Source organism: Phyllobates terribilis, unplaced genomic scaffold (assembly GCF_046119375.1).
Source record: "Phyllobates terribilis strain yellow unplaced genomic scaffold, ASM4611937v1 Scaffold_1__5_contigs__length_1240528914, whole genome shotgun sequence".
NCBI classification, from domain to species: Eukaryota; Metazoa; Chordata; class Amphibia; order Anura; family Dendrobatidae; genus Phyllobates; species Phyllobates terribilis.
The window spans coordinates 1,132,090,999-1,132,110,797 of record NW_027362761.1 but is presented as its reverse complement, the minus strand read 5'-3'; the positions used below and the strand labels follow the sequence as shown (position 1 = coordinate 1,132,110,797).

At 44.6% G+C, this 19,799-nt stretch overlaps 1 protein-coding gene across 2 annotated transcripts in view; it reads left to right on the top strand.

The window, feature by feature from the left end:
• Positions 1 to 19,799, top strand: part of CC2D2A (coiled-coil and C2 domain containing 2A) — a 162,296-nt gene that overhangs the window by 21,833 nt on the left and 120,664 nt on the right. The window contains exons 3-6 of one of the 2 annotated variants that reach the window (XM_073647301.1): positions 7,248 to 7,323; positions 15,335 to 15,426; positions 17,171 to 17,272; positions 18,046 to 18,147. In XM_073647301.1, coding sequence (XP_073503402.1) covers positions 7,248 to 7,323; positions 15,335 to 15,426; positions 17,171 to 17,272; positions 18,046 to 18,147 — 372 coding nt within the window. The remainder of the gene's footprint in view (positions 1 to 7,247; positions 7,324 to 15,334; positions 15,427 to 17,170; positions 17,273 to 18,045; positions 18,148 to 19,799) is intronic. The other variant, XM_073647312.1, reaches the window with a different exon arrangement.

Genomic DNA, 19,799 nt, shown 5'->3' with positions numbered 1-19,799 from the left:
TCTCGAAAGCTTGCCTTGTAACGTCATTTATTTTATTTTTGTTAGCCATTAAAAGGTATCATAACTACAAGACTATCTTGTTTTTACCACTGAGAGCAATCATTTTTCGACTGGCTAACACGGTACCAACCCCTTTTTTTTTTTCTTTAATCTTTAAGGGGGAACATAATAATAATCTTTATTTTTATATAGCGCTAACATATTCCGCAGCACTTTTACATACATTATCATCCACATGCGCAATATGTCCTTTTCCTTACATTTTATACAACCCAATCTACAGAATGTAATCACAAATTGTACATATACACTAAAATGAATACAGATCACACTTCACACATCCCCCCCCTAAATAACGATACAGTCCCCTGCCCTTTATACATGCACTAGGCCAAACACAAACCTATATCTTTACAGACATCAGACCAGACGTTTCGCTCCACGCCTCTCCCTATTTCCGCACTTCTCTCCGCTTCTGATCTCCACCACAGAAAACGTCTTGACGTCAATGTCATCTGCATCTATTATAGCAAGCCCTGGGTTACTGTTATTAGGGCTCCTATTATAATATCTACCAGCCTACTACGTTAGACAATTCTTGGCAATTTACTGTTAATGTTAAATCAACTTGACAAAAAAAGCCAAAAAACAGATGGAGGCTTATCTCTGCTTCGTGTTAGTGATCGGAGCTGTTACTTAGAAATATGATGATCATATTCAGCTTTCTGCATGTGTTCACTTCAGAGTTTCTTTAATCACGGGCACATGATGTCACAATTCTGGTAGATTTAGCAGGAATCACTATGGGTGGAGTGGGCGGGAATACAATCCTCACTTATTACTGCCTGGGCAGAGTCTTTACTTATTACCCTCCAGACAAGATGTTCTGTTACTCTTCTGTCTTGGTCCTGTGCTTCCCTCCGCTCTTGGGCACCATGGCATACAACATCCTGGGGCAGTTTGGCATTAGGTCATTATCTACTATGGCATCAGGGAGTAGAGAGAAATCTCGCAGTACTTGGGAGAGATTAGTATATGGGTCACCGAGGAGTTTTGCTAACTTCTTCAAGAGACTGATAGATCTTCCATTTTTTGGACAACTCTAAGGGATTTATCACGTGTGGATACAATTAATTATGAGGTGGTAATTTTGGGATATTATATAGTATTTCAGTAGATGTTCCTTTTTAGTCATCACGATTTAACATGTTAAAGTAAAGGTATGGTCATCATTGCCTATACTGATTTAATGGGTACCTGTAGTGAAAAAATGCGTAGCATGTTTCTTGTTTAATTCACCTTTACATGTTTTGGTGCAATAGTCCCTTTGTACTTCAGGGTGGGACTGTGGAGCACAACTGTGGGTTGGGTTTTAAGGGGTTGTCTGGTCCAAATCGATATGTCTGCAGTCACTGTGTGGAGCGAGGCCGCCTTCTAGTCGGCCATACGCACTGGTCGGCCGCGTCACTAGACTGGGCATGGCCACACTCAATACAAGTGTATGCAAGCTAGGCTGCGCCCACTGGCCGGAAGTATGTACCCTCCAGTCCCGGGTCAGAAAACCGGCGAATACCTGCAGTACCCAGTGCGTGCACTGGGGGGATTCATAAGTCTGCAGTCACATGGAGAGACTGCAGACTTATCGATTTGTACCAGACAACTCCTTTAGACTCTGTTGTGGCCGCTACACATTTGTATGAGCTTCCATTTTTACATTTCGTACTAGCACCACCCTTGCCATGGGTGGCGCTTGCTCACATTAATGTCCAAGTGTTCTTCAGAAAAATAGCGCTGGAGGCGGCGCATGCTCAGATTAACCTCCGGCGGTCTCCAGCAAAGTGGTGCCGGTGTCTGCGCATGCGCAGATTAGGATCTCAACTCAATGAACCAGCGTGCTGCTTGAGAATTATTTTAGGACCACCACAAAAATTGCAATATCGGGTGTAGGTAGGTTAGGAGAGATAGAGGAAGCACAAGGAGTTCAGATTTTCAGTATAATTCGGTGTCATCAGCATAAAGATGGTACTAAAACCTGAGTCTACTGGCGGTTTATCCAAAGATGCAGTATACAGAGAAAAGAAGAAGAGTGGACCTAGATTTGAACCCTGAGCAAAACAGACTGTGAAAAGAACAGTAGATGAAGAAGAGCCAGCAAAAGATACACTAGAGGAGCAATCGGAGAGATAGGAGGAGAACCAAGATAGAATGGCGTCCTTGAGGCCGAGAGAGCGGAGCATAGTGAGGAGGAACTGATGATCCAAAGAGTCGAATGCTTCAGAGAGATCCAGGAGAATCAGCAGGGAGTACTGACCATTGGATTTAGCTGTTAGTAGATCATTAGAGACTTTAGCAAGGGCAGTTTCAGTAGAGTGTAAAGAACAAAAAACGGATTGTAGGGTTAAGAAAAGCGTTATCTGAGAGGTAGCGGTTTAGAGGAGAGTGGACCAAGCATTCCAGGTGTTGAAATAAAGAGGAGGTTAAAGACAGGTCTGTAGTTAGTAGAGCAGTTCTGGGTTTTTGTTTTGTATTTTTAAGTAAAGGGGTTATGAAAGCATATTTGAAAGAAAAGGGAAAGATACCTGTTGAAAGAGAGAGGTTAATTATTTTAGTTATTGACAGCCAGGGAAAGGGACTGAAGGAGAATTCTCTTTCCATGACCGGATCAGAGATGGAAAGTTAACTTGATGAAGTGCAGGAGGGAATAGGATCCATACTATTAGGGGATTGGGGACAATTTGCTGTCTGATATGTTCAATGTTTTTTTTTTTTTAAATTAGTGGCCAGATTGTCCACGCTGAGGTTGGTGATCGGGGCTTGCACTCTAGGATGGAGGAGGGAGTGATAAGTGATTAGAGTCCTTTAGGATTGTTCTCTCCAAACAAGTTCCTTGTTTGGAGAGATGATGGGCAGAGTTATATATTTTGAGCATAAACTCAAGCGCAAGTGACTTTCTCTACAGATGTTTGGCACACCTAGTGCACTGCTGGAGAAAACGTGTTTTCAGCATGTGCCAGGATTGCTGTCGTCTGTGGTGGGTTGTTCTGCATAGGAGGTGCAACATCATCCAGTGCACTTTTACAGTGTTTTATTATAATATATCAAAGCAAGGTTGGGACAGGAGAGGGCTCAGATTGGGGCCAATGAAGACTGTAAATTCTTCATAAGATAGCCCACAATACTCTCTTCTACTTAAGGGCAGTGGAGATATTTGTCTTTTATCATCACACCTCTCTGCTTCTTCTTATAGTGGATCAGAGTAGACACAGACACCATAAATAATGGGTCACAGTGGAGCTGTCTTTTCTTCAGCATATAGTTTTGGGATAGAACCCCCCCCGTTGGACATCCGTACTCACCTGAACATAGAAGCCACATTATAGTGATGTGGAAGCCTGTATGAAAAGTTTTAGGGGAAACTCTAAAGGTTTCACACGTTTGCCAGTTTTGATCAAATCAGGGAGTCGATCGATCGGAGACAAGAGCACACAGCTAGTTTCTGTCTGTGTCCCAGGTTTGTCTGCTCTCAGATATCCAGTCACAAGTTTTTATTACAACTACAAAGATAAAGAAAGTGGGAATGGCTTAATACATTATATTACCTAAAAAGGAAGATATTTAAGTTGGGAATAACAAAGTCTTAAATTATGGATTCTGCTGAATTCCTTAGAAACTGGATATATCTAGTTTACTATACTTTCAGAAACAAGGGAAAACTTTAATACAAAGATCTCTATATCAGATACAACACAAGCTAATATTAAAATACAAAATTATCAAAGATATATGAATTGCCTAAATAATAAAACAAAGTATAAATATTTACCATCACAATAGGTAGCTTCCTCTATATTTCCAAAGAATCTCACCATCCCCAGCCCCTCTGACACCCATCCTAGAAAATCCATGTTTCAGAGATTCCAGGCCCAACATTTTTTACTGAATGGGAACTAGATGTCCTCATCACTGTTGGCATCTATGACCAGCACCCCTGTGTGCTTTCTGTCTGGCAGATTACCCAAGTTTGACACTTCCTAACATTGATGGATCACCAATCAGATTACCTCTGGACCAATTCCCCATTTGAGTCATCGAGTGCAGGAGTAACTCTTCATATCCTCTCCGCGCTCTACAACATGCTGATCACTCAAATCTTCTACAAGGTAGCAGAATACAAGAGGATGGATTCTGTCGAAAGTGATACAAAGTTGCCTCCAAGCTGCACAAGCTTATGCTCACTATTTCCGAAATGCATTAAAAACATAAAGGAGAGCATGGCACTATACTCCACAGTTTTTTATTTATTTATTTTTTTTTTTTTTAGAAGTGTCCGAAATGAACTGATTTCTGGTCTGATGTATGGCGCCACCATTTACAGATTATTCCATACCCAAATCTATCGCCTTGGTTCTGCTACATCCCTAATTCACATATAATCAGCCGCAGGTGCAACATCTGGTCAATGCTGTTAGGTCCTGCATCTTACTTCTGTGGAGACATTCTCCTTCCATTGCACTTCATCTCAATAAGTTAAAGGAGATCCTGAGAAGAGAGAATTTAACAAATTCTCTATAACGGACTCTCGACAAGTTTCTCAGTCTCTTGGCACCATTTGGATTTAATTTCAGGAATCGATATTGTGAGATATGTGATACTATGTAAGATATTGCCAGTATCCCCTCTTCACTACCTTTATACTCCAACCCCTTCTTTCACACAAGACTAATTGTGTTGGCTTAGTAAACCAAGAGGAACTTTTCTTTTTTTTTTAATTTTTATTATATTTTCCTTGTTATACCTCACTTCAGTGTGATTCATGTATGCATGGTTAAAACTGTTTAAATAATCACTTTCTCAATGCAGTTAGAATATTTTGTCCCAGATTCCTTACTGATGAGCCTTGTTACTGTGATATGTTCTTCATTTTGTTTCTAAAAAAATAGTTAAATAAAAGAATTTACAAAAATAATAGTTAAAGAGGTTTACAACTTGGACAAGCCCTTCTAAATCCCTGTGTCACCACCCCCTCCACAGTAAAATAATAACACCTATGCTCGCCTTAGCAGTGTTGGCACTGGCTCTCCGGGGGCTTGTGTGATATTATGTCACACAATTGCTATGGCCAATCAGCACTGGCTTCACTCTCCTCGTCATCAACAAATCAAGACATCCGGATGAAGTGAGAGAGCAGACGCAGCTCTCGCTTCCTCCGGATTGCAATTACGTCCATAGGAAGGGAGAATGAAGCCAGCGCTGATTTTCTACAGTGATTGTGTGACATTGTTATGTCACCTGAGCCCCGGGAGAGCCAGTGCTGACATCGCTGGAATGGCATCGGAGGTGAATATAAGTGTTATTATTTTACTGGGAGGAAAACACAGGGACTCAAAACGGGTTGTGGACAACCCCTTTATTATATTTTTATAATTTAATTTACTGTACACATAGGCCCCAGTTCACCATTTGCAGTTTTTCTTCTTTTAGGTCCATTCTTTTTTTCGTCTCGTGGTTTTCACTTTGGCTTTTGGGCCAAATTCATCAATATAACACATACCCTTTATGAGTTTTGCATAAAATAAAAAATGCTCTTTTTTCGTCTTTGACTCGTTTCACGATTTTTTTAGAGCAAAAAAACTATTGCAGCAAAACAACTTGCACACTTAATATCACCCAAGGAAGGGACTAGAGCACATTTGTGCAAAATGTTGTGACGTTTATGTGTGGCGCCCCTGCGGGTTCAGTCGCCACAGAGGTACTGCATCTCACCCAGAGGAGGTGTGTTACCCCACTCTCAGGTAAGGATGGAGTACTACCCGGGACCCACCCACTTGCATCTATTACACTCCACGTCAGAGGGAAGGGCGAGATTGCTCCTAAGGGAGAACCCAGTCCCTGGTCCCTAGCTGGAGGGTGGAACCATGTAGTGGGTGTGGGTGGAGGAAGAAGTACAGGGGAGCACTTCAGTAGGTGTATAAAAAGGGGAGCCATCTTGAGAGAGCGAGAGAGTCGAGTCAGTGTTCAGTCTGAGAGGAGAAGGAGTTGGGAGCAGGAGCTCTGTAGGAGCTCTGCTCAGGGAAGAGGGCCTGAGTTGAGAGGCCCAGGAGGACTGGCTGAAGAGGAAGGGAGCAGAGGAAGACTCCAGGAGTGAGGGGATCTGAGGGGCACGGCGAGTGCAGAAGCCACCCGTGCGCCCGAATCTGCAGGAACGTGGAGGGATCAGGCCGCAAAGGGGACCGGCCCCTAACTAGTGGAGAACTACAAGGCTCAGCTAGAAGCCCGAGGCTTCTGTACTTTCAGGGTGCAGTTGCTCACAGCCGCAACTATATCGCTGAAAAGGTAGCCATATAGGATTCAGGGGACTGCAGGTTGCCCGCCAAGATACGAGGTTACCGGCTTGGAACACTGGTTGCGAGGCGCAGGGCAGGAGGGTGAGAGCCAGCGCAGGAAGACGACCGAGGAAGGCACACAGACTGGGGTCTCGTTGTGTACTCCTGAAATACCTGGGAGTTTGCTGAACCCCTGCCTTGGTAAACACAGGACGGCGTGGGAGGTTACCCTGGACCTGGTAACCTGGAGTTCAACAACTGTGAGTAAACCTTGAAGACTGCACCCCACTGTGTTCTAGCATTATTATCTGTGCCATCCCCTGCACCACACCGCACAGCAACATCTACCTCATTAATCATCACTGCACCGCCCTGGAGCTTAGCTCTACCTGTGGAGAGCTGAACCAACTCTACTGCATCACCAACAGCTCCAGAGGATCTGCACCGCAGCGGCGGCTCCATATAGCCGCATACCACAGGTGGCGTCACGAACAGTATATAAAAACTATATTCCCTTTTCTTTATTCCCCTTTTATTGACCGCCCTGGGTCACGGACCGGGCCACTGCCACTGTGACATCCCCTGCACCGACTGGCCCTGCACCGAGTACCAGGGGGGCACGTCATATCTGTAAAAAGGTCGCAATTAATGAATTGGTCCTAAAACAACTGGAAAATCCTAACTGAATCTGAAAATTAGCTAAATAGCAAAAGACAACTTTAGAGAAAAAAGCAAAGATTGTTTGACTCAAAAAGTTAGTAATTGAGAAGTATTCATGCCAAAAAATTGGCAAAAATGCAGATGTGATGCAGTATATCCATAGTATGGTTTGTGTATAGAGATATGATCTAGTATACTTGTAAAAAAGCCTGCCCAGAGGACACATTTAATTGTGATGAATTGTCTCTTCTTCCATCTCTTCAGCTGATTGAGCATGTCAGAGATTCACATGTAGATGAAGCTGTGGAAGATGCTGGGACTGCTACACGAGGACAGCGCAGTGAGTACAGCCCTGGGGCTCAAATTGGGAATGCTTGGCTCTGGGTGGACATTCCTTCTTTGGATCATGATCTCTGCAACTATTCATGAGAGCTTGTCAGAGAGGTTGTGCAGGAACGGTAACGGGCAGAGAGCTGGAGACCTGCTCTATGTTTACTGTTCTGGACTATATTCTAACCTGTCATGGAATGTAAATATACAGAATCCACGCAATCTGCACTCGCTCAATGTTTAATCCACTGGAATATATTATGGTGGGCAGGGCCAGGGGGCAGAGGGGCAAATGCCTCCAGGCAGGTCCCCCTAACAGCAGTTTCGGGATACCCAGCAGTCTACAGCTTTAGAAGACAGCCGCCGGCACTGGCCCTGCCATCCCATTATTGCAGACACTCACACTGCATGCCGTGTGCTCATGCCCGTGTGCTCATGCCCGTGTGCTCATGCCCGCTAGTCTCACGTCATGATCAAGCCGGGTTTCTTCCATCTGCCAGAGAGGAGCTTTAGGCCACGTTCAGTATTTGTAAGCAAAAAAACAGAAGTGGGTGATAAATACCGAAGTGGTGAGGTGTTTCTATTATACTTTTCCTCTGATTGTTCCACTCCTGATTTTGGCTCACAAATACTGATGTAAAATACTGACCAAATACTGAACGTGTGAACGTGGCTTTAGAGATTAGGTCAGCAGAGTGCGAGTGCCAGGGGCCTGGGGCAGGAGGTCTCTGACAGGGCTGAATCCCGCGTCTTTCTGCAGTCACACTGTGAGGCCCTCCCTGAGAAATGGGGTTACTCGGAGCCGGGTCAGTGTAGATGTCTCGGGGTTGAAGTCGTGGCCCGGACCCGGTCCGTGCCCAGGGCGGTCACATAAAAGATTTAATGGGCTTTCAGGGCTGAGTGGTATTTTCCGACTACGCCACCTACGGTTTCCGGTGATAGACACCAGCGCTGCTTCAGTCCACTGAGGCCGGTGTTACAGGCAGCTAAGATGGAACGGCTCGCCGCAGGCGGAGCAGGCCTCAGGGCAGTGTGAGGAAGGAACGGTGGGTGCAGTGCTGCGCAGGAAATAACAGGCTGAAGCGGGGTGTGAAGTCATCCAGGGTTTTTACTCACATTCAGATGTACTTAAGCCGCAAAGCTTCCCTCTGTTCCTCGCGGCGTACTGCGGCCACTGGGAAGGGGGTCCAGCACTTTCCAGGTAGATCAGGAGCACCTGTCGAGACCCCTCTGGTGTGTGTTCCTCTCCTTGGTGAGTTCTCCCACTAAGTCTTCACTTGATGTGTGTGTGGTTAGAACTAGGTGTAAGGCCGGGTCCCACTGGGTAAATGCAGGTAGAGAGATACAGGTGGCGTATGCCGCTCCGTCCGTATTCCTCCTGGGATCCACTAAGCCTCCGGGCTTTTCTGACTGAGACGTGAAGTAGCAGAGTCAGATATCGGGGGCCGGTCACCCCTCTTGCAGCAGGAGTCCCTCTGACTAGGCCAGAGTAAGAAATACAGGTGGCGTATGCCGCTCCGTGCGTATCCCCCAGGGATCCTTTTGCCTGTGGAGCTTGTCTCCTCTGCTCTCCTCCAGGCCTTCTTGGGTAGGGACCTTGACCGGGTAGAGGCAGTGGTTAACGCTGACCCGCTCCTCGTCTCAAGGCCAGAGAACGAGGACCGTGTATCTTCAATAGGCTGCAGGTTCTAGCAGAAGGCCACAATCAGCGATGAAGATCACAATCAAAGACCTTGAACCTAAGATGGCTGTAGATTAAATATGAATGAATAAGTGTAACCTAAAAGTGTGTTCTCCACCCTCACCCACTACATGGTTCCCCCTAACTTTGGTTCCCCCCCATCTCCTATATCCCGGGCCGGGGCAGCACCCTGGTGCATTTATGCCCCCTTCAGGACAGGAGTGGTGTAGTGTTGAGTGGTGAAGTAGGGTCCTGAGAAGTGCTCCATCCTTACCTGGAAGAGGAGATACCACACCTCTACTGAGGAGCAGTACCCCTGTGGTGACTGAACCCTCAGGGGCGCCACATTCTCCCCTGGTGAAACACAGCACGTCCGCGGGCTGCAAAAGAGTAAAAAGTGGTACAGACATTTCAAATTTTTGTATAACAATAACAATCGTCCCTTTATGGGAGGTAAGGACACTTTAACGTTGCATGATATATATATATATATATATATATATATATATATATAATATAGTATAAATGTAGAAAAACAGTAAAGAGACATTATGCATGTAGACGGATCTGTAGAAAACATTGTAGAAAAGTGTCAGATCAGCAGCATGAGGGACCTGTCCCAAACCCTCAACGTAGGCCCTGGGGTGGCTGCAGGGCATGAAGATCCCGAGTTGGACCTCCAGGAGAGCCACTCCAGACAGGTTTTGCTTCTGAGGTCTGAGTTAGAAGTAAAAGTGGTTTTGCATAAAACCAATAGGGAGCACCTAAGTAGATGCAAAACTATATACAATTGGGAGTCCGTCTACTGCCAGTGTCCGCAGGGACAAATGTCTCTTCAAACTTAAATCCGGGTGTATCAAAAGAAAACCAAAAACAGTTCACTCAACTGTTCACACAACAGGGAGATGCTTCTCCCGGGGCTGCTCAGAAGCGGTATCCCCACTTGGGAAAAGGCTCATTTTTGCCGACTGAGCCTGACCAGTCCTCTGTGGGCAGGTGAGTGGCGGCATCCCCTTTGAACACCCTGTGGACATCCAGGGCGTACCACCCACGCTCCCCATGGTGGCGGGTGTAGGACACCAAGTCGCCCGGATAGAGGTTCCGGTCAGGGTGGCCTTGCTCCAGCCGCGGCTCGACGTCCCGCCGATTCACAAAGACATCTCGGTGGAACTGGGGGCTGCGAATGAAGCCCCATCCGGCCTCCTGGTGGAATCGGACAATCAGGGCTTCCTCCCGGGGGCTTGGACGGGCGGCCTCTGCCTGGCAGGCCCGCGACTTTGCGGCCTTGGTTCGCACCTCCAGGCGCTCGCAGCGGACCTCCTTCTGGCGTCTCTTTGTCAAATTGGAGGAGCTGCTCACGGCATGTCTCCTCCCTCCTCCGCGCTTCAGCCCGGTTCTCCTGTTCCTCTCCTTGGTGAGTTCTCCCACTAAGTCTTCCCCTGACTATGTGTGTGGTTAGAACTAGGTGTAAGGCCGGGTCCCACTGGGTAAACGCAGGTGGCGTATGCCGATCCGTCCGTATTCCTCCTGGGATCCACTAAGCCTCCGGGCTTTTCTGACTGAGACGTGAAGTAACAGAGTCAGATATTGGGGGCCGGTCACCCCTCTTGCAGCAGGAGTCCCTCTGACTAGGCCAGAGTAAGAAATACGGGTGGCGTATGCCGCTCCGTGCGTATCCCCCAGGGATCCTTTTGCCTGTGGAGCTTGTCTCCTCTGCTCCCCTCCAGGCCTTCTTAGGTAGGGACCTTGACCGGGTAGAGGCAGTGGTTAACTCTGACCCGCTCCTCGCCTCAAGGCCAGAGAATGAGGACCGTGTATCTTCAGTAGGCTGCAGGTTCTAGCAGAAGGCCACAATCAGCCATGAAGATCACAATCAAAGACCTTGAACCTAAGATGGCTGTAGATTAAATATGAATGAATAAGTGTAACCTAAAAGTGTGTTCTCCACCCTCACCCACTACATGGTTCCCGCTAACGTTGGTCCCCCCCCCATCTCCTATATCCCGGGCCGGGGCAGCACCCTGGTGCATTTAGGCCCCCTTCAGGACAGGAGTGGTGTAGTGTTGAGTGGTGAAGTGGGGTCCTGAGAAGTGCTCCTTACCTGGAAGAGGAGATACCACACCTCCTACTGAGGTGCAGTACCCCTGTGGCGACTGAACCCTCAGGGGCGCCACAACACTATCCCCCTGAGGCACAGTGTGATGATTTATTGCACCATCTTGACCCTTTATATAGTTCTGGTCGTGCTGTCACTGGGGTCATCGGCTCCAGCGTCCCCTGATCTGTATGGAAGTTCAGTCTGCAGCAATAGCTCACAGTGAGGCTCGGATAGAGCGGTGGCAGACAGGAGTATACAGCACCCAGCACTGACTGATCTCTAGCCGACAGTACATTATCCATCATATGTAGTGCCCTACATTAAATATGAGGTCCTGCAGGCTCAGGTGTGATCAATCAGTGCATGTAACATTGTGTATATGTGCATAGTACATCCAGTATACAGATTGCTATATGACTGGTTATATAACATACTGTGATACAGACATCAGATATCACAATACACACTGACACAGTGATGTGATATCTGTAGTCATAGTGTGTGTGTGTGTGTGTAATAAATATGTGTATGTGTGTATATATATATATATATATATATATATATATATATATATATATATATATATATTACAGTACAGACCAAAAGTTTGGACACACCTCATTTAAAGATTTTTCTGTATTTTCATGACTATGAAAATTGTACATTCACACTGAAGGCATCAAAACTATGAATTAACACATGTGGAATTATGTACTTAACAAAAAAGTGTGAAACAACTGAATATATGTCTTATATTCTAGGTTCTTCAAAGTAGCCACCTTTTGCTTTGATGACTGCTTTGCACACTCTTGGCATTCTCTTGATGAGCTTCAAGAGGTAGTCACCGGAAATGGTCTTCCAACAATCTTGAAGGAGTTCCCAGAGATGCTTAGCACTTGTTGGCCCTTTCGCCTTCACTCTGCGGTCCAGCTCACCCCAAACCATCTCGATTGGGTTCAGGTCTGGTGACTGTGGAGGCCAGGTCATCTGGCGTAGCACCCCATCACTCTCCCTCTTGGTCAAATAGCCCTTACACAGCCTGGAGGTGTGTTTGGGGTCATTGTCCTGTTGAAAAATAAATGATGGTCCAACTAAACGCAAACCGGATGGAATAGCATGCCGCTGCAAGATGCTGTGGTAGCCATGCTGGTTCAGTATGCCTTCAATTTTGAATAAATCCCCAACAGTGTCACCAGCAAAGCACCCCCACACCATCACACCTCCTCCTTCATGCTTCACGGTGGGAACCAGGCATGTAGAGTCCATCCGTTCACCTTTTCTGCGTTGCACAAAGACACGGTGGTTGAAATCAAAGATCTCAAATTTAGACTCATCAGGCCTAAGCACAGATTTCCACTGGTCTGTCCATTCCTTGTGTTCTTTAGCCCAAACAAGTCTCTTCTGCTTGTTGCCTGTCCTTAGCAGTGGTTTCCTAGCAGCTATTTTACCATGAAGGCCTGCTGCACAAAGTCTCCTCTTAACAGTTGTTGAAGAGATGTGTCTGCTGCTAGAACTCTGTGTGGCATTGACCTGGTCTCTAATCTGAGCTGCTGTTAACCTGCGATTTCTGAGGCTGGTGACTCGGATAAACTTATCCTCAGAAGCAGAGGTGACTCTTGGTCTTCCTTTCCTGGGGCGGTCCTCATGTGAGCCAGTTTCTTGGTAGTGCTTGATGGTTTTTGCAACTGCACTTGGGGACACTTTCAAAGTTTTCCCAAATTTTCGCACTGACTGACCTTCATTTCTTAAAGTAATGATGGTCACTCGTTTTTCTTTACTTAGCTGCTTTTTTCTTACCATAATACAAATTCTAACAGTCTATTCAGTAGGACTATCAGCTGTGTATCCACCAGACTTCTGCACAACACAACTGATGGTCCCAACCCCATTTATAAGGCAAGAAATCCCACATATTAAACCTGACAGGGCACACCTGTGAAGTGAAGACCATTTCCGGTGACTACCTCTTGAAGCTCATCAAGAGAATGCAAAGCAGTCATCAAAGCAAAAGGTGGCTACTTTGAAGAACCTAGAATATAAGACATATTTTCAGTTGTTTCACACTTTTTTGTTAAGTATATAATTCCACATGTGTTAATTCATAGTCTTGATGCCTTCAGCGTGAATGTACAATTTTCATAGTCATGAGAATATATATATATATATATATATATATATATATATATATATATATATATATATATATATATATATATATATATATATATATATTGTACTAATCTGTGCACAGACATCCTATGTTATTTAACGTGATGGTACAATATCTGATGTTCTGTACTTATAGTATAACATTGGATGTCAGTAGTCAGTATACCTTACACCTTTCATATATTTTGTATACTGTATTTTCTATGCTATGTGAACAAATTTGATAGAAGAAAGAGGACCGGCAGCCCGGCTGTTGTATCGTTGTGCGTGCTTGAGGAAAGGACCCGTGGTCCTGACTACTGAAAGGCGAAACCTCAGCACCAAAGAAAATAGATGGAAGCTGTAGGTCTTGCTGCAAGAGTAAGTTATTTGGATTTATCAAGGAGTTATATGGTCCAATGTTTCGCCCGAGCGCGGTCTTTTTCAACGACATCGGTGTCTAGCAAGAGACGGGGCTGAAACATTGGACCATATCTGTTTTGACTCCTTGCTGGGTCAATATAAAATACACTTGCAGCAAGACGTACAGTTTCCATCTATATTCTTCGGTGCTGAGGTTTCCACTTTCATGTGCACAGACGGCAGATGGTACATATGTACAATATAATATGTCACTGATTATATCCTATACCAGTCACATGTTTTGCTATATACTGTACATATTTCTAAATGTAACCAGGTCTACTACAAAGAAAGGATATAACTGTATGTTACTTATATTCTGCTTTAAAAAAGCCTCCCATTAGCTTTTTCCCCTAATTCTGTGTAAATATTAGTGTAGTGTTGTGTCAGTGTGTTAATATTAGTGTAGTGTCAGTGTGTTAATATACTCACCAATCACCGCATTCTCTGGTATCCAGCGCCCTTCTGCTCTGGGTCAGGCCACCTTCACACGTCCACTTAAAAACACGTACTCGTGAGACAGTCCGTTTTTACTATCTGTGTGGGGTTTTTTTTGGCCGTCCGTGTGTACCATCTGTGTGCCGTCTGTGTGACACGTACCGCAATACTGTACAGAATAGAAATTACAGATTTTTAGGTGGTAAAGATGTTCGAAGATAGACAGATATCCGTGAGATATAATTAGTGACGTGCGTGTGTAGCTTGCTTACTGTACATGTAAATAAATAAGTGAAAAAAATGGCCTGGAGTCGCCTCCATTTTTGGTAACCAGCAAAGGTAAAGCAGATAGCTGGTTGTGAGCTTATATGCTCAGGCTATGAAGGTCCCTGGTTATTGTGCCCTTCCTAGCCTAAAAATACCAGCCCTGAGCTGCCCCAAAAGTGGTAACTCACATTGGATGCACCAATTCTGGCACTTTGCCTTTGCTCTTCCAGATTGCCCTGGTGCATTGGGGTTTTTGTGAATTATCCAAAAACAATGCTAACCTCATGCCCCGGAGTTAGTAATGGAGAGGTGCCGATCAGACATCCCCATTACTAACCCAGTAATCAAAAATAAAAGCACACATAGAAAAATACTTTATTCGAATAAACACTCCCCGATGCTTTCCCAGGTCCACCAATTTATTAATCCAGCGAAGTTCATCGAGTCCTCCGTGCAATGACTATAGAACCTCGTTGTGAGGCTCCATAGTGTTTGCAAACAGCCACTGCCAGGTCACACTGCGCTGTCCGAGACCTGGTGGCGTTGAACAGCAGTGGTTGCCAGGAAAATGTACACCCAGTCTCTGCTTCTTTCAGCTGATGGCCATGCCCACTGCTTTTAGTAAAGCCTGTGGCCTAGTAGACCATTTTGATTTCCCTACAGTGCCCCTACAGGATAAATATAGTATAACCACCCATTTATGATAAATAGGTTGGATTTTGTGAAGAAGCTCACATTTTTCCTTCTCAAGTTGGCAGCCAAGCTGTGCAAATAGTTTTCTTCAGTGTGTGTTTAGTGGCGGCGGGCGTTGTCAGAATTTTAATTTCATAACCGCATTTGAACAATTTCCAAACCAAATAGTTTTTTTTTCCCTCATTGTTTCATAAATAGAACATTCACAATTGTCTTGAAATAATATATTGAATAAAACCAGACTACGGGGTCTAACCCAATAACCTGTTTTAGGTTTGCCTCCGTTAGACGTCTCCAGTGCGAAGTCTAGCTTTGCTGAATCTTCCATGAGAGAACGGCTGCGAGAAAAACTAAAAGCTGGAAGGGTGAGCAGAAGTCTGTGCTTTCCAGGTTTTCAATGTGATTTTTTTATTTTTTTGCTCTGTAGATGTCATCAATTAGAAAAAAAATTATAATTCATGTTAAGTTCATACATGATAGATTGAAGGATTTCAAAACTACAATAAGTGCGACTCCAACTCTACACTGTGTTGAATGTCATGATTTCAGCATTTACAAGGTTGGAAATGTGGAAAGGTGTCATTTCCTATGCCTCCCCACCCCTCCTCCTGCAGCATTATTGCAGGTGGCCAATGGCAATGAATAGAAGCCGGATGGGCTACTGAAGGCCCCTGTGAATATCATGTTTGTTCATCTTTGTAGCCCAGCCACTGGGTTTTATTGGGGAGGGATAATTTTACCATATGCTTCAACATTACAGTATTGCAGTGTATTGTTCAAGCTTTCAAGTGGTTGAAGGTTCAAGTTCCCTAGGGGGACTAATGGAAAAAAAAAAGATGTATAAAAATTAAATAAAAAATCCCTTTTCCCGTAGAGTAAATAAAATCTGTATGTTTAACTGTCCGAAGTAATAAAATATCATAATAAAAAAAAAAAAAAAAACACGAAATGGTAACTCCCCAAAAAATGGAATACAAAAAACTAGAAAGTCATATGGATCCTAAAATGGTAATGATAACAACTACAGCTCGTACTGGAAAAAAACAGGCCCCTTATACAATCCTATTGACTGAAAAATAACAAACTTTTAGTGCATGTAAGGCAAGGAAGAAAAATCTAAAACGAATAAGGACGCCACTGGGACTCTATCGCATAAAACTAGGCCACTCGGTCCACTATTTGCATAAGGTGCAGAAACTTTTGGTTGGCAAAAACCTTTCGGTGAGTTTATCCACTATATTCCCTATGGCACATAAATTCCCTAAAGAGCTTCGTCACAGTCCGCCTTACATGAAAGTTTTGCCCATAGCATGAACATCTATACTTAAAGGGGTTGTCCGGCCTAAGGCTACAAGTCTGCAGTCACTCTGTGTACTGCCCACTGTGAGGATTCTCTGGCGTCGGGCACGTGACCTCATGTATACTATTTTACATACATGCGGTCACGTGTCGACTAGACGTGTCGAGCCTCAATGCAAGTGTATTGAGCGAGCCCGGACATGTCTAGTCGGAATGTGGCTGGAAGTATGCAGATCACATGCTTATGGTCACATGACTGCCCGCTCCAGGCATCGGCACTGGAGAATCATTAATACTGCAGACTTGTAGCTGGACTGCAGATTTGTAGTCGGACAACCCCATTAACAAGTAATTTTTCAACACCATGCTCTTCCAGTAGAGGTGCTGTTCTATTGCAGTATCACTGATGTTAGAAAATAAATCACATTTTAGTTTGAAATCTACACTTATAGCCTATTAATTGTATCAACCTTGAGTATAATGTGACTTTAACATGACCTTCTTCTCTGGCGATCCATTTGTATATCCGCTGTTTTTCTATGATCATCCCAGACCAGATGAAACTCCGGTGCAGCCAAGTTACTTACGTACGTAGGTAATTGACCAGATAAACTCTGGTTTATTTCATCCCTCACGTGCGATGTGTATCACACTGTATAATAGGGAGAAACGCTGTCAGGGCTGATTATCTGTTTACAGCGCCATGTATGCACCAGAGCCTCAGGAAACCTGCTGCAGTGAAATGTGATTCTAGTACAGACGTCCGATGCTCAACGTTTCCTGCATTAATATTGAGATTTTATGATTCAGTCTAAAGCAGAGAGTATACTCCAGCAAGAGTCACCGTCCGTCTCCCCACGAAGCCTTACTAGATCTAGACATTCGGACACCATTACCAAGTTTGACGAAAAGGTGAGAACTGCAGATCAGGGATATTCATTTCTAAGAGGTAAAATCAATTTGTAAAAAAATAGAAAAAATATATATATTTTTTCTTTATGAATGTGCAAATTGTGGAGATCTTGTAAGGGCTTGGGAGGGTTATATATAACAATTATTTACAACTTAGGATAACCCAACAAGAACCCTCACTAACAAGTCCTAAAACGGAACTTGTATTATGAATCAAAATAGTGGAGTAATACCAAACATGAAACAATCTGTCCCTATTTTGCCTAAACTCAATACAATATAGTGTAGAGGCGATTGCCAAAATATCACTTAGTAACCCCCCCCCCCCTGGGGTGTCCACATTATAGGGCAGAAAGGACAGTTTTTCCTGGAGCACATGTCCCACCAACATGTTTCGCTACAGATGTGGCGTCATCAGGGGATGGCACTATAGCTAGAAACGTATGCTTCACTAGTGTTATGTATCTATACTAGATAACTTTTTGGTTAACTTTTTCCCAAATGCAATGCTGTGTAGTCACATGCAGTGTTCACATGAACAGGCCCAAACTGCAATACCACACACAGCATGTGAACATCAGTGGCGCTATTTCTGGAAGGAAGCAGCCATGTTTTCTTTTTCCATCCACATTAACGGTCTGTTTGTCAGTTGGTAACATGACATTCTCGTCATGGATTGTTATAAAGCTTAGCTGAGGCATTCTAATCTGTAAAGGATCAATCTATGTATGGCTGATTTATGCTTCTTATACGTTTGTCTTCTGGCCCCACAGCAGGACGCCATCCCTCTTCAGAAAGCAAAGGATGTGGAGGCCCAGTTGTCTTCAAGAGTGAGATTTCGAGATGCTGTGAGGACGATTGAGAAAAAGGCACATGTAAGTCCCCAATGTTAGGATCCATACTTTTATTACCATTTTGGAATACTTTTTCTTAGGAGGGTAAAGTCTATTCAGGATTCTCATCTCTGGGCCAAAGTAGAGAACAATTACAAAGAGCGTCTCTCTCTCTGGAGGGCCTGTCCTGTCCTGCATTATGAATAGGCTCTGTGTAATGCCTAACGTTTCCTGTGATGGCGCTGCAGAAGATTTAAACACTTACTGCAAGGAGTCCCACAGATTACCGCTGATCACAGGGCAATTCTGTGTGATTTGCTTTTTAACACTATCACCCATGTATGAAGTAGGGATTGCCCAAAGTGAAAAAAGCTCCAGCATGAAAAGTTATGAAGCTTTGCAAATCACTTTATCAGGAGATTTGTCTTCATCCCTGTAAAAAAATGTATTCAAATGCTTCCAGACCCCGGATTTTGTCCAGCTGATTTGCCTGCCTTCAGCTGCATTGATATCAGAACGTACTGATGATGGCAGTTATGGGTCAGCACATGTCTCCTCTGAGTTTTGTTCTTGTCAGAACATTGTCCTGCAGCAGCTTAGCCCCAGAGTTAGTGAGAGACAGGTGGTGCGCTGATCCATCACTGCCATCATGTGTATATAAGGATATGGACATGCTGCCCACGTTTCCTTCTTGAAGAAACAAGTTTTGTTGTTGAAGTGTGTGTAATGTGATAAATGTTAATGATATGTAATGTGAACTGTGTTGTGAATTGTATAGTTTGACTGTAGGAATGGTTAGTTAATGTTTGGGACTAGCCCAGAATGGGAGGGGCTATGTAGGAAGACAGTGGGGAACGTCCTGGTAGCAATGCAGATAGGGCCTGGAGTGCGTAGTGAGTGGATCAAAAGGTCCAAGGTGAGCAATGCCGCATTCTGGGGTGACCCTAAATGAGAGGAGACCGAAAAGAATGGATAGCGAGCTCCTGAGCATAAGTGTCAAAGAGACAGAGTGGCCTTCTGGAGCCGGGTCCTACAAGAGGACGCCTAGCCACGAGACCCCGAGCTTGCAACGCTGAAAGATAAAGCGGCCTAAGCAGAACTAAATACGTGGGACTAGTGAAGGGTCCCAAGTGGGAGTTCCAGGGTGCCAGTTGTGGAAAAAGGACGTGGAACCACAGAACAAGTAGATGACACTTGTTGATCAAGACTGTAGTGTAAAAGTTGGGTTGTGGTGAAGTAGGGAGAAACTGGGGACCTAGAGAGCACTGGAGTATACTAAGGATGGAAACTATGTGGAAAATGCTTCAAGTTATAAAGAAAACAACAATAAGACTTTGTACCCGCTATCCCTTGTATATAAACCTTACCAAGTTAGTGTTCAGTAAAGAGTTTATTTTTGAATGGTGGTCTCCCTCTTTGAACTGTTAAACTTCTGGTCCTGGCCTGCCCACAAAACGGTTACATGCGGCCTGCACAGGCGTAAGGCCCTCACAACACAAGTCCACACACCCAGCCAGGACCACAAGCTTTCATGTAACATGCCGGGGTACCACAGACGAGTGCCTTGCCCACGGCTACCGACCCGTGCCAGATTACATGTACTTCAAATGAGTACATTCTGATATCAATGTCGCTGAAGGCAGGAAAATAGACTGGGGAAAAGCCAGGGGTTAGGAAGACACTTAACAAACATT